This window comes from Pseudophryne corroboree, chromosome 4, assembly GCF_028390025.1.
Source record: "Pseudophryne corroboree isolate aPseCor3 chromosome 4, aPseCor3.hap2, whole genome shotgun sequence".
Lineage (NCBI taxonomy): Eukaryota > Metazoa > Chordata > Amphibia > Anura > Myobatrachidae > Pseudophryne > Pseudophryne corroboree.
In genome coordinates, this window is record NC_086447.1 from 146,888,585 (window position 1) to 146,915,494 (window position 26,910).

The 26,910-nt window shown below is 42.8% G+C and overlaps 1 protein-coding gene across 10 annotated transcripts in view; it reads left to right on the plus strand.

The window, feature by feature from the left end:
* The window catches only part of MYT1L (myelin transcription factor 1 like), a 760,642-nt gene that overhangs the window by 613,280 nt on the left and 120,452 nt on the right, over positions 1-26,910 (plus strand). For 9 of the 10 annotated variants that reach the window (XM_063915489.1, XM_063915485.1, XM_063915480.1 and 6 more), the window contains one exon: positions 11,762-12,736. The exons of the other annotated variant lie outside the window; for it this stretch is intronic. In XM_063915489.1, the coding sequence (XP_063771559.1) occupies positions 11,762-12,736 (975 nt within the window). The remainder of the gene's footprint in view (positions 1-11,761; positions 12,737-26,910) is intronic. 10 annotated transcript variants of the gene reach the window in all.

Genomic DNA, 26,910 nt, shown 5'->3' on the forward strand with positions numbered 1-26,910 from the left:
CACCTTTATTGAAGCATTCACACACCTATCTATCTAGCTGTAAGAATAGTAACAGCAGCCGGAGGTGCACTAGGGCACAGAGACCACTCGGTGAATTCGCTGGAATCGGAATGACTGACTCGTCGAAATCACTTCTCGGGATAAACTCCCTCTGGGGTGGTGTCCAAACTGTCGAAGTGCACCTGCGGGACCCTCTTTCAGAGATGATGTCTTCCACCCAACTCTTACAACAACTGAGGGGTCTCTCAGAAGAGATGGGCAGTTGGGCTGGGCCATCAGACGGTCATCTCTGTGGCTGTTATCATTCTTCCTATTAGGCGAGCGAATCCACATTTTTCCTGAAATGAGAAATACAGCACATTAAGCATTTCCAAGCGATCAAAAGAAATACAATCAATCCTATCACTACCACTATGGGTTTTATTAAATCCGATAATAGATTGTTAAACCATACACCAATTGACCCCATCCAGGAGAAGGGATTCCATCCCTCCTTGGATATGTCTCTAGCTTGTTTCTGTAATTCCTTTACTTTATTCATGTGCGCTTCTATGGGGTCATGTGAGTCCTCAATCCAGGTACAACATTCCTTCCATATAACAGCACACGTTCCTCCCTCCATAGCTAACAAATAAATGAGAGCCATCCTATTTTGTAGGGTCACCTTCCTAATTTGAGCCTTTTCTTCATTGATAGCATGGATGGCACTTGTGGTCTCATTAATTATCCCATCCATAATATTTGCATATTTATTTAACTTATTTGCTAATTCAATTCCCCAGCCTGTCCAGGCAGGGAACCACATCCAGGCTTTATCTGCTGCAGTAAACAATTCTCTCTTGTATCTAGTCTCTCTAGGGCTTGTTTCTATCATATTGGTAAAAGAGATGTTCTCACGCTGTCTTATGGCTGGCACAACTCTTCCTATAGTGCAGTTCCCCCAAGCTCCCATAGGAAGCCATGAGTATGCCCTATTTCCACAAATATAGTATAGGCCTTGCTTCAGCACCCTAGGGATTATCTTACCATGGTTTCCCAACCAGCTCTGAAACCATACCATATTATTGTGCACTTGGGTCTTACAATCCCAATCATTCTCATCCATCTGGTTAGGACAGGCACACCTAGGGGCACAAAGAGCTTTCATTTTTGCACACCAACATTGATTGTTACAGTTATCGTTCACCTTGTCACATAACTTTTCATTGTATTCCATGTTAAACACTAAGGCAGCATTTTCACAATTTGTTTCTCCAACGTATACCTTCGGTAAATTGACTAGGTGACCTTTTAGTTCAGCCACGTGGTTAATAAACATAGGCCCTATACACATAGTGGGCGGAGAGATTATACCAGCAATTTCTAAATATATTCCTAGGTCTGAAAGAGCATTGTGAGCAGTGTGATTTATGTCTATTTCAACATTATAGCTATAATCTGTGAGGTTAAGATCATTCATCGAGATAGGGATACCAATCAAAGGGATTCCTTTATGGTTAGCAGGAACATAAGAACAGATCCAACAGTCAGTGGCGTTCAGCTCCTTAGCGGTCTGCTGATGTAGAAGCCATATAGAGTTCTTTTGCTGTTCTCCTTTCACCTGCACACACTGATATAAAGCACAAACAAGCAGGCAGAAAAACAAGCGTATCTTAACAGTCCATTCAGTTCTCTTCTCCCCGGGGGCCCCATGCTTTTAGGACCAGTTTGCATCATTGACCTGAAAGTTAATTTTCTTACAGTGAGAAGCGTACTTTCCTCTCCACTTTGACGGAGGTCACTGTGGTCAATAGCACCTGGTACGGGCCATCAAATCGGGGTTCCAGATGTGTCTTGTGGATCTGGTAAAGAAGAAAACACTTTGCCATGCAAATTAGTCAGTGGCTTATGAAGCTGAACAACGTAGTCAGTAAGAGAAGCGTACTGTCCATGCAATTTGAGTGGCAGCCTGCCAAACAGTATCTCAAATGATGAAAGTCCATGTAATCCCTTTGGGGTATACCTCATTGCAAAAGGATCTACTAGTAAAGCTTGTACCCATGTAAGTTTTGTTTGCTCACAGATCTTAGACATTTTTAATACGCTATTTGCTCTCTCAACCGTTTCATGTAGGCCATACCTGCACACAAATTCAGATATCAATTTCTTTGCTGTTACTGCAGCCGTTACCTTGGCAACAGGCCACGCCTCTATCTACAAGGAGAACATAACCATTCTGTTATAAAGTATTTCAAACACTGTGCAAACCAAAATATAGCAATCATAGCAATCATTCCCCCTTTGGAAACATATGAAGGGAGATGTGCACACAATCGACCATCCTCATGTTTCCAAACAATATTTATTTATTTATTTGCAACCTGCCTTCCCCCATTTACCAAGTGTTTGGGGACCTGCCTGATTTGACATACTTTCTCTCTTGAGAACACGGGCTGCTCCACTGTCCACCAGATACTCCACTGAGTAAAAAGGCATTTCAGAGAGGGTCAAGTGGACAACGGCATCACCCCCCTACTCTCCGAGTGTTAGGAAACGAGTACAATGTTACAAATTGAGACCCTGGAACTCTGTGGAATGTGTGACAACTGGGGAGTTCCAGTACTCATGAGTGAAGCTGCGGTCAGTATGAATGGCCGCAGCAAGACCTTTTCTAACCCTATAACCATTACTCCTCCCAGTGGTCGGATGGTGCCTGAGGTGCTAGTCTTCTGCCCAAGGCAGCCGCGTTTGAATGGGCGAATTAGGTTCGCCCAAACTCCGATGCCCTCCAGTCTTACAAGGTTACAAGGCACCACCTGAGACTGCGAGTGAGGGGAAAACTAGCTACAGCTAAGGTGACTATAACATGAGAACTAAACAAACAAGTTATGTGCAGCGCTGCCGCCAGTACAAAAACACAAAACTAAGGCTAGTGGGAAGACCCACAAAATATGACACTGTAGTTACCAGGCTAGTAAACAAAAGTATAGCACTCTAAATAAGTACATAAGAAATCCTGGCATGCAAACAGAAATATATCCTAAAATACATGAACCGAATGCAGCTAGTGGGAAGACCCACAAAATATGTCACTGTAGTTACCAGATTAGTAACCAAAAGTATAGCACTCTAAAGTACATAAGAAATCCTGACATGCAAACAGAAATATAACATACAATACATGAACCGAATGCAAACAGGAATGAACCACTGCTGTGGCTCATAACATCAAGATGACTGGTAACACTGGAAGCCCTCCCTGTCAGGCGCTATCCTGCCCACTTTTTGGAGCTGGACAATTTCTTGCAATGTGGCCCTGTTTCACACAATTGTAGCACTTCACATTTCTGGACTCCCAATTGTTCCTCCCCCTAAACTTACCCCTCTGGGGGTTACCAGGTGTGTCAACTACCATCACCCTCTGGACCATTTTCTTCTGTACCTCCTGTATATTTCTCTGTCTTCAGCTGGCTAAACTCACTTGTACCAGGCATGAACTGCTCTCTAACAAGTTAGGCTGAGGCTTGAGGCAAGCGATATTCCTCAGCCCTTTCATCTCTCTCACCTTGGGTTATTTTAGGAGTGATGACAAGCTCACCTTCCACTCCACACAAAACCCTTCCTCCCCCTCTTTCTCATCTGACTGTACCTCCCCTCCTTGCTGATTTGCCCTTCCTGTTCTTGTTTCTGATGTAAAAAAAATACTTTGGGCTTTTTGCTGTCTTTTATAAGATTCTACCATCCACCTACTCCAAGCTGCCTATTCATTTGGCTCAGTGAATTTTGTTTTATAATTTTTGTAGAGGGTTGCCCAGCGGGATAATTCAAAGGTTCCCTCTTTTGGGATCCCACAATCCATCCCCCTAGTCAGCCTGACCCACTTAGGTAAATGCCGGCTGACCCATTTGCCATATTTCTTACTCATCTCCTCCTGTGGGGTACGAGGAGTCTCAGGACGTCCATTACTCTGATTTGGTGATCGGCCAAATCCACGTTTACTGTGACTGTTTCCCATAGCCCGGCTATGGTGGAGGGGACTCTTGCACCCCTCTCTCAGTGTTTCACAGCACTATATTCTATGGCTATTGGCTGTTAGGGGAAATCCCACACAGCGAATCCCCGCTTTTGGTCCCTCCAAATTTTCCAACAGAGCCAAATGAAAATCAGCAAGGCGAAGATGCCAAACAATATTTGCCCTCTAATGTCCTCTAGGTTAAACCATGCAAGTAAGGGATTATCTAAGTAAGAAGTATGATTTTTCATGAGACACAGAGAGACGCCAGTCTGCAGCTTCAGGACACGCCCTTCAGTGTAGCGAGAAGCAGACTCAAACCAGTGTACACAGAGCTGTCAGATAGCAGGCCAGGAGGTAATCAGAGATTATATCGCTCCTGTTCTGTGGGGAGAGCCACAATCGGTTGCCCACAGACCGGTATTGACAAGCAAGGGTAGACCAGCAGAGAAACTACTCTTCACCAACACTTATCCTTATATTTGTCCTTCCACTATGCAGACAATGTTAATGACAGTTTACGTGACAGACTGAGAAGATAGGAAACATTCGTGTCTGAGGACGATAGGGTCCTCTTACTTTTTATTCCACTGCCCCCAGCATACTTGGGGCAGCACAATCATTCAGCCATAAAGGGCCTCTGTCATGCTGATGTGGCAATGTGCCAGCATCTACATACACTCACACATGCATATCAAAACAGATATTACAACACAAAACAACTATTCAGGTTCTTGGGATCTGTACTCACGATAGTGGGACGGAGGGTCTTAGGAGCAGAGGAGGGGAGAGCAGACAGAGACACAAATGTTCTCACCTTTTTTGAATGGCGCCAATCTGGTCTCCAGTCCTCCGTTCCTGTCCTGATTCCGTTCCAATCGTTTTCAGATCCCGGGTTTCGGCACCAAATTGTTGTGGAAAAACAGACTCAACGTGAATAGTTGTAGCCAAATTGTAAAGTTTATATTGATAATGGCAGAGCAAGATTACAATAAAGTGACAGTCAGCATGCACTTACAAGTAATTACAAGGGAGCTCCATCTGCCTCTCGAACATGGCATAGATGGCCCCTAATATTGCATATTACAAAGAATTACTCCACCCAAGCTTGGACCAATCATAGCAGGCCTTGAGGCCCGTTCCTCCTTATCGAACACCATCTGGTCCTGGGTGGGCACATGACACAAATCAGCAAGACTAGGGTGACTTAGCAAAGTAAAGCAAGTTCTTGTCACGTACCTACATTCTTTGTCAGCAAAACATCTTACATAATAATGTCTGTTACGTATTACATGATATTAAAAAGTCAGAATAGATTCTATACATTGCTTAAATTTCCTTAACAACCCCTAAGTCATAGAAGTCCTCATTTTGGCTCTCCTACCCCCTTTATTTTAAATAGGAAAAGTGCACACATTTGGGGCATGTTCTTTTGGGCACAATAGTGCCCCCAAATCAAATTACGCCACACAGTAGTGCCCCTTATTCACATTACATCACACTGAATTGCTCCTTATTCACATTACACCACACCATATTGCTCTTTATTCACATTAGACCACACAGTCTTATGGTATGCCACACAATAGAGCACCTAATGCACATAATGCCACACATTAGTAATGCCTTTATACACATAATACCACACAGTAATGACACTTAAATATGACATACATTATTAATGTCCTTATAATCATAATGACACAAATAATGCCCCTTACACATATGTTGCACATTATTAATGCATTTATACACATGACATGCATAATGCACCTTACACATATGCCGAACACTATTGCACAATGAACCTACCCACACACAGCACTCACACAGCCGCTAACACTGTGACCTCTGCCTCTGCTTGGATACAGATGTGTCCTCATACATCTTGCCTCAATATGCCATGCAGCTCCTATCCAGCTCTGCTAACGTTGGGCACCTTTATTTGCAGAAAATGCATCTTATTTGCATTGCTGTGTGACTAGGATGCACAAGCAGCTTCTGCTGATTAAAATGATAATAAGCATACCTATTTTCTGTGTTCGACTGGGGCTGTATCTGCATACGAAATGCTATGTTACAGTGATTTTCAGGAATACACTGTAACGTAGCATTTCGTATGCAGATACAGCCGCAGTCACACACAGAATATAGGCATGTCGCATATCATTTTAATTAGCAGAATCTGCCTATGCCTAGGGCCGGCTCTGCACCTTTACATAATGCTCACATGAATCCTTTGGCTCATATATTGTGTGTAAATCTGGCTCTGGAACTAGCCAGTGCCTCCTGAGCCAGTTACCTCACCGCATGTCCCTGGTACATGGTATATAAACAGTTCTGCATCATGGGACAGGACACTGAAATAAGCAGCAGGGTGGCAGAAACCGAGGGTTAGGTTTTGTTGTAGAGAGTATGGAGTAGAAAATAGACTAACAGAGGGAAAAGCACTTGAGTGGAGAGGGTCCTGCTCGTGAGAGCTTACATTCTAAAGGGGGGGGACGGACAGATATGGACAGGGTCGGACTGGCCCATAGGGGTACCAGGGAAACCACCGGTAGGCCCCACTGCTTGAGGGCCCACTCTTTCCTCTAGGGAACAGGTTCCAGACTGTGAACTTGTATTATACATTGTAGATATGTTGCATTACACTGCACAAGACTATTGTGCATTTCAAGTCTCTGTGGAGGCTGGCCACACCCTCTTTGTAGGCTCGCCACACCCCCAAGTATGGGCCCCTATCACTGCATTCCCCCGGTGGGCCCTTCAGAATCATACCCCAGTCAGACACTGGATATGAATGACAGTTGGGGTTCACAATGATATTACTAATCATTTTACATATTTCTGAGGTATACCGAGGAGATAAGAATTACTAAATACAATTTAAATACTTAATAAGTCTATTTATTATGCTCAAACATGTGGACCAGAAAATTTCCATCAGTTATGTTAGTGAACAGGTGGATAAAGAGAAAAATAAGAAGTGGTATGGTATCACATTTTAACACTGTACTACTAGGTGGTGGGGATACTGAAACAGATACAGGAACTATTCCCACTCGTGGGTGTCCCACAGAGTGAGAATACAACCCATGGTGACCACTGAGCCCGCAGCATGGCAAGTGCGTAAGGGGCTTGTTGCGCCCACCCCCCCACCGGCATTCGGCTGCCGGGATGCCATCGTCGTTATGCTGACCGGCAGACTCCTGACCGCCGGTCACCCAATACACACACTATTCTAGTATATATAACACTTTACATGCTGTAGTGCTGTAAAGAAATAATTAATAACCCTTACAGTAGGGGGAAATTCAATTATCAGCAGTAATTTACAGCACAGGAAAAAGGTGGTAGCCTCAGGCTTTAACTACCGGGGCTATCAATTACAACACCTTTTTCTGGCTTGGTAAATTACGCTCATTAACCCATAGAATCCAGGATAAGTTCCTGTATCTATGGGTTAACACGTTCGTGGCACTGCAAACAGGCCATTTAAAACAGATTATTTTTTTTGAGCCAGCTCAGGCTTGAAAATAAATCCTTGTCACCTACTCTAATTGAATAGCCCTGGTTCTTCAATTAACCCGCAGTAAATTTCCATGGCTAATTGGATTCTCCTCTATGTCTGAGTTTCTTATTATTTTTTACTTATTGTTAGTATACTGGGGGCAGATTTATTTAAGCTTGGAGAGAGAAAAAGTGGAGGGAGATAAAGTACCAACCAATCAGTTTTATCTGTCATTTTTCAAACACAGCCTGTAATATGGCAATTAGGAGCTGATTGATGGTACTTGATCGCTTTCCACTTTTTAGTACATCTGCCCCTAAGTGAGTGTTATGAATATATAGAATGGAATCATACTAGGATAACTAGTATGTTAAAGTTGCCACTACAACCTGTTAACCTATTCATGTACCTACTATATTCTAGGGGGCATAGAGGATATAGCCCCACACTAAACTCTGCACATTAAGCAACCCAACCTGTCTAGTGCTGGTACTGGTTGCGGGTTTATTGTGGAAGGTGAGTGGAGGTGGGGTGGGGGATGGGAGGGAGAGGTTTAAAATGTATTTATTTATGTATTTATTTTATTCATTTATTTATTTATGTCTTATGTAGTTTTCCCATACATTTGAATGGGTTTTCTAGTGCACCATTGTAGATCACAATACAGTAAAAGCCCGGATAACATGCTGATAACACAGTACACTATTAAATCTGTAACATAACAGTTAAAGAAATTGACAAATAAAAAAATAAATGGTCATAATGGGGGTAATTCCAAGTTGATCGCAGCAGGAATTTTGTTAGCAGTTGGGCAAAACCATGTGCACTGCAGGGGGGGGCAGATTTAACATGTGCAGAGAGAGTTAGATTTGGGTGTGGTGTGTTCAATCTGCAATCTAAATTGCAGTGTAAAAATAAAGCAGCCAGTATTTACCCTGCACAGAAATAAAATAACCCACCCAAATCTAACTCTCTCTGCACATGTTAAATCTGCCTCCCCTGCAGTGCACATGGTTTTGCCCAACTGCTAACAAAATTCCTGCTTCGATCAACTTGGAATTACGCCCAAAGTTAACAAGAAATGTTTTTGTTTGTTTCTTATGTTGGGTTATGACCTTCTTCCTACTCATGCATTGATAACTGCACCGTGTGAGAATTGCATGTACTAGTTTAAGCGCTTTTTAAACTAGATAGAACATCCTTTATGACAGTGAATAAATCAGTGATGCCGTGACATCTTATGAATGACTTTTGTGTGGTATAATAAGCAATCACTACTATAGATTTGAGGACATTACATTATAACGATGCAAATACTGACACTGGTACTGTGCATGGTGGTGACATTGTGACACACTGTGGACCTGATTCAGTGGAGGACATTGAGATTTTTTCTGGACTTGCGGCTATGGTAATAGGTAAATGCTAGTTCCAGCCTGCCTTGTGTACTTGTGTGTGCATGCCCTGACACTTCACTTTCAGTGGCCCTGGACAGGGTCAATCTTTCGACAGTTATAAATACTCCACCATCGATGCATCATCGTTCCCAGCATCAATACTTGCACCAGCCTATGGCAAGCACTGTGTCGCTTACATAACGTCTGCAAAACATGTCCTCTGTGACTGCGGTACTGCTTCTGAGAACGCATCCACTTGCATTGACATGCCCATGACCCTCCCATAACACGCCCATGAGACTGCCTTCTCTTGCATCACTTCAGGTCACCGCCCAGGAACGCCCAAGGTTTTTGACACTCGGTTCCTAATGCCAGCGACCCCGTGTGTTCCAGAGTTGTACAGTCAGGGAATCACAAATGCGCTGTAGGGGTTTTCAGGACATTTCGTGCATGTGTAATAGCAAATAATCACCTGCGCTAGCATCGGTACTGCGTCCACCCCTGAATCAGCGCATTGTGTCAATGTAAGGCTGGCTACATCTGCCAATCCTTGAGGGTGCAGTGAAACGGAACAAGGTTGGAACAATGGTACTCATTAGAGTATCATACCCAAAATCTATGCTACAGTATAAATGCTGATTGCAGTTAAGTTAAATTATTGTGAAATTCAATTGGTTTTGTTACTGTTACTCTGTAGCAAATGTATTATATTCTGTTAACAGACAGCGTTGATCTGATTTGGTGTCTTAGAGAGTCTATAGGGGCAAAGATTGTTATGTAATGAGGGTTCCAGCATAAAACAATGTCCTGCCCTTTATGGCATAAATCTAGCCAGTGATGTACAGTAGCTGTAATGGGTCCTGGGTGTGCAGGTGTACAAGGTCCCATAGGTCAAGGTGTGCAGCCACTATACTTGTTTCCATCGACTCTGTCTTTCTGTCAGTTTAGTTGGAAGGATGGTGCTGACATAAGAGACAGCAAAGACTGTGGCACCATGCCAGTGTCTTAGCTATGATATACATGCGCCATCTTACTTAATACATTGGTGGAAAGAGGCCACCACTGGCAACAGTTATAGGGGGCCTTCTGCACACAGCATCCTAGCTCTTAAAAATGCCCCTACATCTAACAAAATCATGTCATTATACTAAGACATGGGGATATATTTACTATTGGGTAGTTTGTCAAAGCCCTGATCATTGGCAGTTTTAAAGCGGCAACAGAAATAAATGATACACTAGCTTGATTCAGCATTTATTGTGTTGCCACTTTAACCACTTAACTGGCTAATATTTTACCAAAAAACTGCTCAGAAATTGTCATTTTTTAGGATTGAATTACAGTTAAGAACATTTATTTAAAACATATCCAACACGATTTTATTTAAAAAAAACAAAAACAACTTATTTTGAAAAACATTGGTGGCCAATGTATTGGTCCACAGATGATTGGAACATCCCAACCATCACAGTTTTATGTTTTCCTGGCGGCTGCTCCTCTCTAAGCTCTGTTTGCACAAATGTACTAATTGTCTACATAGAGCAGTCATAGGTATAAGAGTAAATATGTTTGTGCCTGGCCATACTACTGCTTCTCCATTTCAACATTTTTGCTTTTCTCCTAAAAAAAAACATCAGTTTAGCCTCATATATGTATGATTCTAAGTTATATTAGATAAGTGAGGGCTCAAATCTATTCACTTCTCCGTAAAAGCCTTAGAATTGAGCAAAAATAGGAGCATGAAGGCATGTTATTGTATTTTTGTGAATTACATTTTATTAAAGCAAATATTTGATTTGTTGGTATACATTTATTAAGTGGTGGATTGCAAAATGTAAAGAGGTAATGATGTCAAAACAAAAACATCCGTGTTTTGCCTTTAATATGATTGCCGCTTTAAATTTCAGGCTTAAACACGCCGCTTAGTAAATTTTCCCCCGTTGTATTGTTTTATGTGCTACAGTAATTTTCACCTTTCAGCAATGATAGTAAAAGTTGCTCCCTTAAATTACAGTCACAAAATCATCTTACCCTGATGGTGCAGTACCAGGGGGTCCGGACTATAGGCCATCAGTGTCTAGGCTGACAGTCAATAGATCGACCCCATATGGCCGACATGTATTAAGTCAACAATTACAAAAGGTCGACATGGACAAAAGGTCAACAGGTTCAAATGGTCGACATGGCAACTGTCGACACGTTTTTGTTTTTTTGTTTTTTTTTCATGTTTATGGACTTTTTCCATTCTCGACTATCCATGTCACAAATCATAACCTTTAGTAACCTTGTGTCAAGTGAAGCAGAGCAGAGCGAGACACCGTGCCCAAAGCGTGGCGAGCGAACGTGTTTCTAAAAAGGGTGGTACCAGATGGAAAAACTATCAACAGTAACCCCCAAAAAAATTTTTAAAAAAGTGTGTCATCCATTTTTGTGTTGATCTAATGACTGTCACTCTGAACATTGTAGATGTATACCACACCCCAGTAACAGTATCTGCAGGAGTTTCCTACTTAATCACTGGATTCTGTTTCCATTGTTGTCACCTGCTGGTCACATACTGTATAGTATTACAACAGCTGTGTTTTGTTTTGTTTGTTTTTTGTTTTGTTTTTATAAAGCTCCAACTTTTTTTTTTTTTTGCCTATGTGAAAACCTTTATTTATCCCTCCACCTACATTTACCTATGAGAAAATGGCTCATGCATTCCAATGTCAGAATTTATATGTCACATGTTAGGGACTTTAAAGGAGTCTTGTGTAGGATTGCAGTATGAATGTGTCTCTAACACTAACAGTAAATTCTGTTAATTCATCTACAAATGTCACTTAGTATTCTAGCTATTTTTCTCTGTTCGCTTTTTAGACCATCACCCAATGGATTGTCACAGTTCTCGAATAATGCACGACCCAGAAAAGGATGATAATAATAACGATGAATACGATAATTATGATGAACTGGTGGCCAAGTCGTTGTTGAATCTTGGCAAAATAGCCGAGGATGCAGCGTACAGAGCCAGAACAGAATCTGAAATGAACAGCAATACTTCTAATAGCTTGGAAGATGACAGTGACAAGAACGAGAACGTAGGACGGAAAACGGAGCTTAGCTTAGATTTGGACAGTGATGTAGTTAGGGAAACAGTGGATTCCCTCAAACTACTGGCACAAGGACATGGTGTAGTGCTTTCAGATAACCTCAACGACAGGCACTATATTGACAATGCATCGCAGGAAGATACAAGAAATATGAACTATCTGACATTAGGGAAGCCTATGAATAACGGGCATGCAGAGAAAATGGTAGAGGAAAGTGATGAGGAGGTGTGCTTGAGCAGTTTAGAATGCTTACGTAACCAATGTTTTGACCTTGCACGGAAACTTAGTGAAACAAATTCTCACGACAGAAATCAACAGCAAAACATGATCATGAGAATGCCCAGGGCAGACGAAGACTATTCCGATCGAATGCCAGACAGGAACTATTCAGACATGATGAACTTGATGAGACTCGAAGAACAGTTGAGTCCCAGATCGAGAACTTTTTCTAGCTGTGCAAAAGAGGATGATTTCAACGAAAGAGATGATGACACTACCTCCATCACCTCTGACAGGTCAGAAGAAGTCTTCGATATGACGAAAGGTAATCTGTCACTGCTAGAAAAAGCCATAGCACTGGAAAGTGAGAGAGCAAAGGCAATGAGGGAAAAGATGGCCATGGAAGCTGGAAGGAGAGACGGCATGAGAATTTGTAATGACCATGCAATGAGACACCTCTCAGGGGAAGAAAGAAGGCCAAAGTCCAGTGATGGCCATGTCAAAAAGCCATGTTATACAAAAGGTAATATTTAGTTGTATTTCTCTAGCCATGTTAAGAAAAAGGTTATATAAATATATTTATAACCTTGTGCATATATATATAAAGGAAATGAGTAAGGAAATATTAATCCAGTGTCTACCCATATGATATGAGAGTGAGGGAAAACTGTTTAGGGCATGTCACCAGTATGGTGGCCATCTTGAAGTTGGCCATCTTGGATGCAACTCTAATTCGTTTGGAATATAGTCATGTGACATATCAAACAGATGCAGCATTTTATTAGAAAAACAATTATGCTCTTTGATTTACTGTACCTTTATTAGTTCTCAAACTTTAACATAAAGTTTATAGGATTAATATTTCTGTACTCATTTCCTTGTTATAAGGGTGTTTCCACGCTTATGGACCACTCTGTGTGTGTATATAAATATTTATATGTATTTATATTTATTAATGGTACTGTATACAGGTTGAGTATCCCTTATCCAAAATGCTTGGGACCAGAGGTATTTTGGATATGGGATTTTTCCGTATTTTGGAATAATTGCATACCATAATGGGATATCATGGTGATGGGGCCTAAATATAAGCACAGAATGTATTTATGTTTCATATACACCTTATACACACAGCCTGAAGGTCATTTTAGACAATATTTTTTATAACTTTGTGCATTAAACAAAGTGTGTCTACATTCACACAATTTATTTATGTTTCATATACACCTTATACACACAGCCTGAAGGTCATTTAATACAATATTTTTAATAACTTTGTGTATTAAACAAAGTTTGTGTACATTGAGCCATTAAAAAACAAAGGTTTCACTATCTCACTCTCACTCAAAAAAGTCCGTATTTCGGAATATTCCGTATTTCGGAATATTTGGATATGGGATACTCAACCTGTACTATGTTTAAAGTTGCATCTGCCCCCTAATGCCTACAGACAGTAGAGGAGACATTTGGTGGGCTCAACCAATATTGAGGTTACTTATGTGGTAGGAACTAGTGGTATCACAAAGTGCCCTGTGCCTCTATGTTGTATTCCTACCGACTAAATACACTGCATTCTCCTCACTAAAGTTAAGCACACAAAATATCACACTTACTGTAATAGCTGATATTGTAGGTACATTGTATAGATATTTTTTGTCAGAATGAAAATGCTCATTATGAAACCATATAGAGCCACTGTCTAATGATGGATGATTGATGAATTATAATATTCAGCTTTTCTCAATATTTATTGCTTGAGTTTATAATGAGCCTTGATGTAGTGTAGAGCTAAAGAGGGATGGATGTGCAATTCAAGTGTCTCGCTGTGTATGTGAGATGCACTAATCTAGTGTCTCTAAATCACTTGCAACAATATGCAATTAATTCTTTTTATATTAATTGATGATCCCATTAGCCCCTTTGAATTAGATATTTTCGAGTCTATAACAAGTAATATATTCAGCATTTAATTATAGAGAAATGTTCTTTTTTTTTTTTTTTGTGGAAACCAAGGAGAAAGTGATACTTCTGTAACCATGTCTTAATCTTTTATGAAAAAATTAAATAAAATAAGAATGTACAAGACAGGTTGTTATTACCTGGACCTGCTGAACATTAGTTTTTAAAAAAACCACATCAAAACGATTATGAAGATTTATGTATTTTAACACTTGTAGAATATAAAAGTAAGTGTACACGTACTTTAAATATTTATTATTATTTATTTATTTACAGTTTCTTATATAGCGCAGCATATTCCATTGTGCTTTACAATTAGAACAATAGCAATATAACAAAACTGGGTAAAAACAGACAGACATAGAGGTAGGAAGACCCTGCTCGCAAGCTTACAATCTATGGGATCATTCAAGAAGCAAAACAGAAACCTTTAATCTCATTCTAGCTCAAATATGAACTTTAAATTATAACTTCAAATAGTACCCATACTGCATAAATGGTATTGTACCATTTCAAAATATCCACCTCATCTTCAGCTTTTGGGGATGTACCTGTATGCAAAAGTGTTATTTATTTTAAACCGTCTCTTCTCCATTTTGTTTTGGCAGGTTAAAAAGAGGAGAGACAGGAGCTCTCATAAAGATAACTGGTTTATGCGGAGAAACACAAGTGCATGTTGCACAGGACAGGACAGTCTAATAAAGCAGATAACAGAATGCAGACAGGTGGAAAGAAGAGCACATTCTACTCTCTCCAAACTCTGATCTTTTATCTACTTTGCAAAGATGACTGTGAACTGCAACAGCACCACTCCATAAGGATCAAAGTTCTCCATGAGAGCTTCAGATCTTACTCCCTCCTTTCATGTAGATGCAAAACAACTAGAGAAACAAAAGTTTTCCATTTCTGTTCTATAGGTAGATTTAGGGGACTGATTCAGACTTATACACATCAGATGCACAAGAGTGTCTATAATGAGGGGGGGGAAGGGGGGGGGAGCAGTGCGCACGGACCAGCGGGGGACCACACCACACACCCTGCACCCATTTAAAAAAAAATATTTATCCTCCAGAGTCCTACACTGGGAAAATGGTGAAATTGACTTTTTCCCAGCGTTTCACGCATACACAGTAGGAAAATCACCAGGAAAATGGCTGGCGAGCACTAGACTCTTAGACATCACTAAGGTCTCCTAGTGACACTAGTGCCCAGAGTCTATTGCACTGCAAAAAAAGAAGATCCCAATTGGATAAAGGACCCAAATTCCTTAGCAATTTAGGATAAGTATCCATTTGGGTCATCCACTTTTTTCATCCTTATAGTCACAGTACCGCCATCTTCTTCAGATCCCCCATATCTATTGCACTGCCGGCTAGAGAGGGGGAGGCCTGGATGGAGACTGCACATGGACCTCCTCCTCTCTTGATGCATCCCTGGCCCCTATCAGCTTATCAACCGTTATATATATCAGGGAGCATTTGAATCAGCCCTATCTTGGTGCAAGAGAGGCCATTTGTAATTAGAAGGATTTCGACTTACGCACAATAGCCCGCAATTCCATCTACATCCCTACACATTGGCGTATCTATAATGGGTGCAGTGTGTGTGCGGGGGCCCACACTGCACACACTACACCCATGTTTAATTACTTACCTTTTCCGAGCCCTGCATTGGCACTGTATCTGCAGCTAAAACCACCTGGAAAATGTCCGCTGCGAATGCGCCGAAGTGATTAGCCAGTGGAAACATGGCAGGCGCCATATTTCTGGAGACCTGTGTATGTGCAGTAGGCTCTGGCACAATGCACCGTAAAGAGGAGGGGGCACACAGGCCCCCTCCTCTGTTAAACTGCCCCTGTGCCCATAGCACGCTTATCTTATGTAGGAATGATTAGTTGCCAGCCGGTTATACTCAGTGCAGCACCTAGTGGATCATAGGTGCATATGCAGACACTGGCGCATGCACATTTGGTGAAAATTATAGATATCCCTCCGCAGAGCCGACTTGCGCACATTCCTGAACTAAGGAGGTCATTCCGAGTTGATCGTAGCCGTGCTAAATTTAGCACAGCTACGATCATCTTCCCTGACATGCGGAGGGACGCCCAGCACAGGGCTAGTCCAACCCGCATGTCAGTTCGCCCCCCCCCCCCGCCACAAATACAAAAGCATCGCACAGCGGCGATGCTTTTGTATTTGTGGAGTAACTCCCGGCCAGTGCAGCCCTGCGGCTGACCGGGAGTTGATCGTCGCTGCCACTGGCCGCAGCGGCTGCGTGAGACATCACGCAGCCGCTGCGGCCCGCCCCCCCAACAGTCCGGCCACACCTGCTTAATGCCGCCATCCAGCCCTCTCCGGCCCTGTGACCGCCTCTGCCTGATTGACAGGCAGAGGCGGTCGCAGGGCGGGAGAGGGCTGGACGGCGGCATTAAGCAGGTGTGGCCGGACTGTTGGGGGGGCGGGCCGCTGCGGCTGCGTGACGTCTCACGCAGCCGCTGCGGCCAGTGGCAGCGACGATCAACTCCCGGTCAGCCGCAGGGCTGCGCTGGCTGGGAGTTACTCCACAAATACAAAAGCATCGCTACTGAACGGTGCCGGCGCACTGCGGTGCCGGCGCATGTGCAATTCCGACCCAATAGCTGCGTTGCGATAAACTGCAGCGAGCGATCTGGTCGGAATGACCCCCTAAGTTTTAAATGATCAGCCCCATTTATGACTTACTATCATGACAAGGAGTTCTGCAGCAGCCCTATTGTATCCAAATAATTTTAATCATTAGTCATCAGTTTGACACACTTACGAAAACCGCTGATGGTATCATGATTCATAATATTTGCATGAACAGGAAGGTAATGATGAAGGAAATGTGCCCTGATAGAGCTGTTTACGGTTGGATAATGATGCAAGGTACGGACAGTGACTGCACATTAATTATCCCTTGATGGTTAGGTGGTAGAAATGATTTGAGATGCAAGTCATGATTTGTCTTAGGTGTGGATCAATAGCAATTTATTTCTTAAATGCAATTCATTCCTCTTCCTTGTATGAGAACACCACTGAGCGTCATTCAATAGCAGACAGAAAGGTAAATTCATTAGTACCATAAAAAGGTACAATGCCTGTATTATGTACTGGAGCCTGTCTGCTGCTGGATCTACAAAAGGACAATTTTGTGTAGCTCCCTTTATCGCACCTTTAGGAGTAAAATATAATTCATACTGTATTATACAAAAATGCATGAAAGTTAATTAAATATTTAAAAGTACAAGTATATACCAGCAGGGGCGGATTTAATTTTATTTATGTATACATATTTACTAAATTGGACAGATTACAGGGGCAGTATGTGCATACCTCCCAACTTCTGCCCGTTTGGAATCGGGACATGCCGCACCGGAGTTGCGACCGTGGCTAAAAGGGGGTGTGGCTTCAAGGAAAGGGGTGGAGTCTCGCAGCAAGTGGCGTTCCCTTTTGCCGCGACCCCCGTTTTTGTCATTTTGATGGTGTGTCCAGCACTCCATGAGCTGCTGTACAGCTCCCGGCTCCCCTCCTTGCGCTGATAGATGCCGGCATCTATTCAGTGTGATCACCGGCTGCTTTGCAAAGTAGAGCAGCAGTGATCACAGGATCTCCCAACTGCCCCCCACCCGCCCGCCCACGGGAAACTGCGACCCGTGGGAGGGACAGTGTCCAATTAGCGGGACTGTCGTGCATGTCCTGCCTGTTTACATTCCATTCTAGATGGTATATGGTACATTACAGTGGATATTTTGCAGTTACTGGTACATTTCAGGCTGACAGTACAACACAAGCATCCAAGTTCCGCCCCCCAAAGAAGGGCCTCACGTGCCCAATGGGAAATTCACCACTGTAAACCTAATGCATTCCATATTAAAGCAAAATAATATGGTACAAGTCACCAGGTCTTAAAGCAAAAAATGATGTATGTGTGTATATATATATATATATATATATATATATATATATATTTTCTGTATATGTACGTACAGGATAGATAGATAGATAGATAGATAGATAGATAGATAGATAGCCCTCTCTCACAGAATAAGTCAATTTGCGGAACTTCAAGGGCTTCAGAAAACAGACTAAAGACACAGCGTGTTGCTTCCGAAGTTTCAGTTATGTACTACAACTTGTTTTGAAAAACGTTGTAGTACACAACTGAAATGACAGAGGCAACATGCTGTGTCTTTAGTCTACTTTCTGAAGATCTTGGAAGTCCCAAATCTGACATATATATATATATATATATATATATACACACAGTACATATATATATATATATATATATATATATATATATAGTAAAAAAGTCAAATTGTAGAAGTATATATATATATATATATATATATAAAATAAGCATTATTACCATTGTCTTCTAGAATAGTTAGTATAGCACAGGGCTGCCATCAGAACTTCTGGGGCCCGGAACTGACAAAATAGGCAGCCCCCCCACACACACGCACACACTAAAAATAAATATATAAGTTGTAACACTGTAAGGGTACAAGGTGCCGTTTCCTGGGGTAAATGGCAGCAAGAAGCAGCTGAGGAATCACACAAGTCCAGTTTGTGGTGCAACTGGCCACAGCCAGTTTTATTAAACAGAAAATAAAACAAACACCAAAAGAAAATACCTTGCCTGTCCGGCACTAATTAAACACAAGACGTTCCTAACTATCACTAAACAAAAACACAGAGTTCTCCAGTAAACACTGTATAGCTCACTTGTATAAAGAAGCGTGTTTCTCTCTTCAGAGAGTCTCCAGTCTCCTCAGGTAGTCTGCACACACTAATCAGGCTAGCAGCCCTAAAAAGCTCTTGCACAGCTGAAAGCCCTGATTAGCCCTCTGTGAGGCCAAAGACCCGAACTGGGCCCAATGTCTGGAACTTGCCCTATCTCTCTTTCAGGGCCCTTATCCAGCTTTTCCAGTAAACTGAAAAGGTTCTGACAAAACAAAACATTTTCCTAGAAGTTTTCATTTTTCTAATACATGTAAGACAAGAACCTGGGACAAACATACCTGCCCTCAAACACTATTCCAGTGTTCTTGTCACAATATATATATATATATATATATATTTAGTAATAAAAATATATATAGTAAAACAATTATTAAATCCTGTGAACAGTAGCGGTGGCGCTTATACATGCCTCCAATAGTAGCGCCGCACCGCTTACACATAATGACCACACACACACAGATACACACATACCCATACACACACACACACACTCAGAAACACACGTACACACACACACACACACACACACACACACACACTTTCTCATTCTTACTCACTCTCCCTAACTTAGCTATCACAGGAGCTGTTGCAGAACATTCTTCTGTGACCTGTGGTAGCAACCAGCATGGTCCCGTGTAGCCCCACCCCCTCCATTCTGGTAGCCCCGCCCATTTTCATACCCGAGTTCTGACACTATCACAGGAGGGGGAGAGGATGCTGCAAACTTCAATTGAAAACATCCCTCTCAAAATGGCCGCTGCTTCAGAGGAGACAGTTATTAAAGATACTAGAGAATCCTCCTCTAGTATCTTTAATAACTGTCTCCTATGAGGCGGCGGCCATCATCAGAAACAGATGGGCAGTTAGCATAGGATATATTTCATGAAATCAGAATGGGCCTGATTCAGGTTTGTAAGCATAGCAGAAAAGAACACAACTGGGCAAAACCATGCTGCACTGCAGGTGGGGCATATGTAACATGCAGAGAGATTTAAATTTGGGTGGGTTATATTTTTTCTGTGCAGGGTAACTACTGGCTGCTTGTGCATGTAGCCCACAAATGTTAGACAGCTTTCTTTCATACTTGCCAACCTGGCTGCCTCCTCTTCCGTGAGGGGGCAGCCCAGTCGGCACATCGGCACATAGGAGGCGTGGCCGGCGGATGCTGGGCTTGCTGTGGGTGTGGTCAGCTGGATGGTGGGCATGCCGGGGTGTGGCCTTGAGAATGCGTCTTAGTCACTCAAGGGGTTTCATGCTCGTTGTCAGTGGTTTCATGCTCGTTGCCAGGAGTTTCATGCTCGTTGTCAGGGGTTTCATGCTCATTGCCAGGGGTTTCATGCTTGCCAGTGTTCCCAGACTCCTGGCACTTCCAGGTAATGCTATACATGCTATGCTGCCCTGACAGATGCTAGAGGTCCAGTAGAACTTCTGGCATCTGTCTACTCCTAGGCAGCGGCCATATTTGGAGGGACATTTTCAGCAAATTTTCATGCAGATGGCCAGACTGCATGGAATCTGTATAACACAGGCAACAGTGCCCCTAAGTCACCGTGTGGTCTGAGGTCTGCCTACATTGTCTGCAGTGGTGCAAGTAGAATTTTTTTCTTAGTGGTACTGATAGTAAAAATGGGCATGGTCACGTGTCATGTGGGGGCGTGGTCACACAAAACTAGGTGAGTGGCTACATGACAATAGAGGCATGGCCATATTATGCCACACATTGTAATGCCCCTTACACATTATGCCACACACCGTAATGCCCATTACACATTATGCCACACACCGTAATGCTTATTACACATTATGCCAGACATCGTAATGCCCATTACACAATATGCCACACATCATAATGCCTATTACATATTATGCAACACACAGTTATGTCACTGACACCATTTTATGTCCCACACACAAAAATGCCCCTTATAAATTATACCCCAAATTATGGTGGGCTGGTGGTACTGAGTAACACCACCATATTTCTTAATGGTACTCCGTACCACCCCGTACCACCCTACTTTCAGCACTGATTGTCTGTCTCCTCTCCAGTAGAAGCCCAGAGAGGAGACCCATCATTAAGCACCACCCCAACCCAAGAAAGCTGCCACGATTCACAGGTCTGCGGGTAGGAGACATGGCTAAATGTCACCATGCGCTTCACTTAGCCCCACCCCCTCTAGCCGCCACCGCAGTTTTTGTGACTTTGTCCCCCGCTTCACTAGAAAGTGGGTGGAATGTGGGAAACTTGTCTACTCTTCTGTACTTGAAAAATCATGAGTCTCACGCAACTTCAGAAAGAGTAGACAAGTATGACCCAGCTTAAGGACTAAAGAGAGGACTCATCGTGGCTACATCTGTGCCCTAGTGTCACAGGGCAATTGTGGGTGCTGGCGCATCTCGGGCAATTGCGCGTCATAGACACCCGCTCCATGCACATGAATGGGAGCGTCTTTGTGCGCTGCCACGGCGCAGCGCTGGATAGCCTAGCTGCGCCAGCAGTGCATGTTTGCGATGTAGCCACGCTGGATGAGCATGGCTACATCTGTATCTGTCTATTGGAGACATTAGAGCACATGGAGGAAACATCACATCAATTAATCTATTTTACTTTTGTAACAGATTCACTTATGAGGTTTACAAACAAATTGGAGAACAGGATCTGAGCTATTAAGGATTGGGTTTGGACTGTTATGGTTTATTTGTTGGGCATAGTACATCTATTTACTACTGACCTGTTCCATAGAATAATAAGGAAAATAACATCTAGAACCTAAGCATAAATTAATATCTTAGGCTATAAATGGGACAGTTATGCATTCTCATGTTTGTTTGTTTATACAGAACACATTTTTACTAAATAGCTTATATTTCATTGCTTTGCCAGGCTTTAGTGATATCTGTAATGTACTGTATAATATAGAACTGTCTAATTTTTACCCTACACTTTTTTACCACATGAACTAATTAGGGTAGATTATTCTAATAAAAAAAATAATTAAAAATCACATCTAATTGCTAATGAGCAACTTAAGGCAATGGCTTGTATGTAATGTCTACTTAAGTAGTATTGTAATTGCTCCTTGGAGTCTTGGAAGGTACTGATGAATCTTGTTGGTTGAGTTACTTCTAACTAATGTTCATCTCTTATAAAGGGTAATTTCACCTTGCAGATTTACCTGTAAACAACTCCATTTACAAATGCTAATTGTTTATAAGACAGCTACCATAATACCCCACATGCTCCTTCTGACAATGCCTTTTTTCTCTAAAGCACTACACAAATTGTAACTCCAAGTATTTTCTCTTGTTCGTTGTGCCCAGCACAGGGCAATGTACAGTATAATGTAGATGCCATTGCATCTGTCTGTGCAGGCTACAACCAAATATAAGGTATTGTACCTGCAACATCTTGCCTGCTCTGTGTCATATTTTAATTCCCTTTCCGAACATGGCCAATCCCCAATGACTTCCTATCCTGAACCCAATGATATCACACATATTTCTTACTACTAGGATACACCCCCAATCTATTGTATTGTGAGAGGATTTGTACACATCATCAGTAAGATTGACAGGAGAGTTCTGAACGAAGATAAAGGATTAGGGTGAAGAGAAGCGAGATAATGGCATCTGTACTGAATGGTGAGCTCTGCAAGCAGAATTACTAGCACCATCACAGAAACTAGGTAAAGTCCTATAATATTCATCCCTTAATATTTACATTACAGGGAAAAAAAGAACAACATGACAACTACAAAGTCCCTTTTAGTGTAGATCTTATGTGGGCATGTTATTTGGCCTCTGTGAAGCACAAAGTAATGTTGGCTAGATGGCATGTCATTTTACTTTGCCATAACCACACTGATATCACAATTTAATAAAAAGGTACAATGTAATCAGTCTGTCACTTAGTGGTGATGCAATGTATCACAATTTAGTAAGTAACCTGAACTCGCCATTAAAGAATCATCATCCCCAAGTCCGGGGGTAATCCCAGAGCATATATAATACAACAAAGTATGGTAAATACAACATTATTGCCTGCTATCATCACACAGTTATTACCAAAAGAGTTTATATTGTAGATTTGCAGCAATTTATGGCATAATATATGCAAGGTCGGACTGGCCCACAGGGGAACAGGGGAAACCACCGGTGGGCCCCACTGCCTGTGGGCCCTCCTCCTCCTCTAGGGATCAGGTTCCAGACTCTATTCTAGTGCACTTGAATTATGCATTATACATATATTACATTATACTTCACAAGAATATGGTTTATTATATATTTACCAAGAGGAACAGAACATGTACTCTGTAATGGTTAGCCAAACCTCTGTGGTGGATGGCCACGCCCCAGTGGAGCCTGGACACACCCTTAAGCATGGGCTCTTACAACAGCATCCCCCCAGGGGTCCTTCGTGCACCATTCCGACACTGAATATATGTGTATTATGTGACTGAGTTTTGAAAGTGTATTTATTAGTAAGTACGGCATAGGTCAGTTTGCTGCAAATGATCTCCATGCAGTTCTGATCTGCATCCTCTGGTGGTGAGCAACAGTGTGTCTTCAACCCATGCTTACAAGTAAGACATTGGACACTTGTGTCCAGGTCTGAATCAGAACCACTTAGGGGTATATGCAATTAGCGGCGAATCGCAGCAAATTATCGCCGTTTTTAAATTCGACACAATTCGACCGTCCAATTTCGGCAAGTGGTTGCCGAAATTCACCATATATGGAAAACGGATTCGACAGTCCCGCAGGCGAAAAACGTCCGATTTGACGGATTTTGCAGCGATTTAAAAAAACGGGAAAAACCCGGAAAAAAATGGCGTGGGGTCCCCCCTCCAAAGCATAACTAGCCTCGGGCTCTTCGAGCTGGTCCTGGTTCTAAAAATCCGGGGAAAAATTGGACAGGGGATCCCCCGTATTTTTAAAACCAGCACCGGGCTCTGCGCCTGGTGCAAAAAATACGGGGGACAAAAAGAGTAGGGGTCCCCCATATTTTATACACCAGCATCGGGCTCCACTAGCTGGACAGATAATGCCACAGCCGGGGGTCACTTTTATACAGTGCCCTGCGGCCGTGGCATTAAATATCCAACTAGTCATCCCTGGCCGGGGTACCCTGGGGGAGTGGGGACCGCTTCAATCAAGGGCCCCCCCCCCCAGCCACCCAAGGGCCAGGGGTGAAGCCCGAGGCTGTCCCCCCCCATCCAAGGGCTGCGGATGGGGGGCTGATAGCCTTGTCAAAATTGAAAGAATATTGTTTTTTCCAGTAGTACTACAAGTCCCAGCAAGCCTCCCCCGCAAGCTGGTACTTGGAGAACCACAAGTACCAGCATGCGGGAGAAAAACGGGCCCGCTGGTACCTGTAGTAGTACTACAGGAAAAAAAATACCCAAATAAAAACAGGAGACACACACCGTGACAAGTACAACTTTATTACACACTGCCGACACACACATACTTACCTATGTTGACACGCCGACTGCCACGTCTCGACTCCGACGATCCGGGGTACCTGTGAAAAAAAAAACACTCACCTGATCCAGTGTCCAGAGATAAATCCATGTCCAGAGATAAAATCCTCGTACTTGGCAAAAAAAAAACACGAACACCCGACCACCGGACTGAAAGGGGTCCCATGTTGACACATGAGACCCCTTTCCCCGAATGCCGGGACACCACGTGACTCCTGTCACCGAGGTCCCTTCAGCCAATCAGGAAGTGCCCCGTCGTAGCGCTCACCTGATTGGCTGTGCGCGTCTGAGCTCAGACAGCGCATCGCACAGCTTCCTCCATTACTTTCAATGGTGGGAACTTTGCCGTCAGCGGCGGGGTTACCCGCGGTCAGCCGCTGACCGCGGGTGACCCCACCACTAACCGCCAAGTTCCCACCATTGAATATAATGGAGAGGCTTTGCGATGCGCTGTCTGAGCTCAGACGCACACAGCCAATCAGCAGAGTGCAAGGACGTTGCACTCGCTGATTGGCTGAAGAGACACTTCAGTGACAGCTGTCACGGGGGTGTCTGCATTCGTGGAAAGGGGTCTCATGTGTCAACATGGGACCCCTTTCAGTCCGCTGGTCGGGTGTTCGTTTTGTTGTTTTGACAAGTACGAGGATTTATCTCTGGACCCTGGATCAGGTGAGTATAATTATCTTTTATTTTCAGGTACCCGTGGATTCTACTTGGAGAAGAGGACCGACTGCTTCGTGTCAACATATGTAAGTATGTGTGTGTCGCAGGTGTGCAATAAAGTTTTACTATCAAGGTGTGTGTCTCCTGTTTTTATTTGGGTATTTTTTTCCCAGTAGTACTACAGGTACCAGCGGGCCCATTTTTCTCCCGCATGCTGGTACTTGTGGTTCTCCAAGTAGAAGCTTGCGGGGGAGGCTTGCTGGGACTTGTAGTACTACTGGGAAAAACAATATTCATGTCATTTTCCTCAAGGCTATCAGCCTCCCATCCGCAGCCCTTGGATGGGGGGACAACCTCGGGCTTCACCCCTGGCCCTTGGGTGGCTGGGGGGGGACCCCTTGATTGAAGGGGTCCCCACTCCCCCAGGGTACCCCGGCCAGGGGTGACTAGTTGGATATTTAATGCCATGGCCGCAGGGCACTGTATAAAAGTGACCCCCAGCTGTGGCATTATCTGTCCAGCTAGTGGAGCCCGATTCTGGTGTATAAAATACGGGGGACCCCTACTCTTTTTGTCCCCCGTATTTTTTGCACCAGCACCAGGCGCAGAGCCCGGTGCTGGTTTTAAAAATACGGGGGATCCCCTGTCCATTTTCCCCCCGGATTTTTAGAACCAGGACCGGCTCGAAGAGCCCGAGGCTGGTTATGCTTTGGAGGGGGGACCCCACGCCATTTTTTTCCGGATTTTACCATTCCATTTAAAAATAAATAAAAAATAAAAAATATTATTTTTATAAATATATAAATAATACTTGTGCCTCCAAAAAAGACAAACCAAGTACCTAATCCCTTCTAATATAAATAGATATGCTATTACCAAGAAAAAAACCCACAAAAAAAACATGTTTTACATTTTTTTTATTAGTTTCACCCACCAAATTGTGGCGGATTGAAATTGACGAATTTACTGTCTAAAAGCACTGTTGTCGAATTTCCAAACTTCAATTGAATATACTTTGGTCGAATTGCAGCACTTGTATCATTGCAGAAAAGTCGAATTTGACAAAAGTCGAATTTCAAAAAGTCGAATTTTGAAAGTCCGTTTTTTTGACGGAAAGTACTGAATTGCATTGTCGATTTTTTGTTTTTGGCGAAAAAGTCCCGAAATTCGACAATTTCGGGAATTCGACCGCAATTGCATATACCCCTTACTGTCTCAGCTTGTCTGCATTTAATAGTGCTCATAAAACAGTATTGTAAGCGGGTGTGGATGATTGGATCTACACTAAAAAGGTCTACAGTCAATAGGTCTACCTCTAATGGTAGACATTCATTAGGTCGACAGGGTCAAAAGGTCGACATAGAATAGGTAGACAGTATGAATGGTCGACAGGGTCAAAAGGTCGACAGGTTGAAAAGGTCGACATGGAAAAGTTTGACACTCACCTTGCTTCGGGCAACCATTCCCATCTGTCGTCCTTGTGGATGGTAAAGTAAGAAAAAGTTGGAAAAAAAAATGTGTCTACTATATGTGTGTCAACCATTTTCATGTCGACCTTTTGACCATGTCGACATTTTAACCCTGTCGACCTGTTGAACTGTCTACCTTTTACATGTCAACCTTTTGATCCTGTCGGCCTAATGCATGTCTACCATTAATGGTAGACCTATTGACTGTAGACCTTGTTAGTGTAGATCTGTAGTCTGGATAGCATTGTAAGCAGAAGTAATTTTCACCTCATTCCACTGTTGCCCAGATAGTGTATTTTGCAAGAAAAATGCAACACTTTCCATTATTGTGATGGCTTTACAGTATAAATTATATTT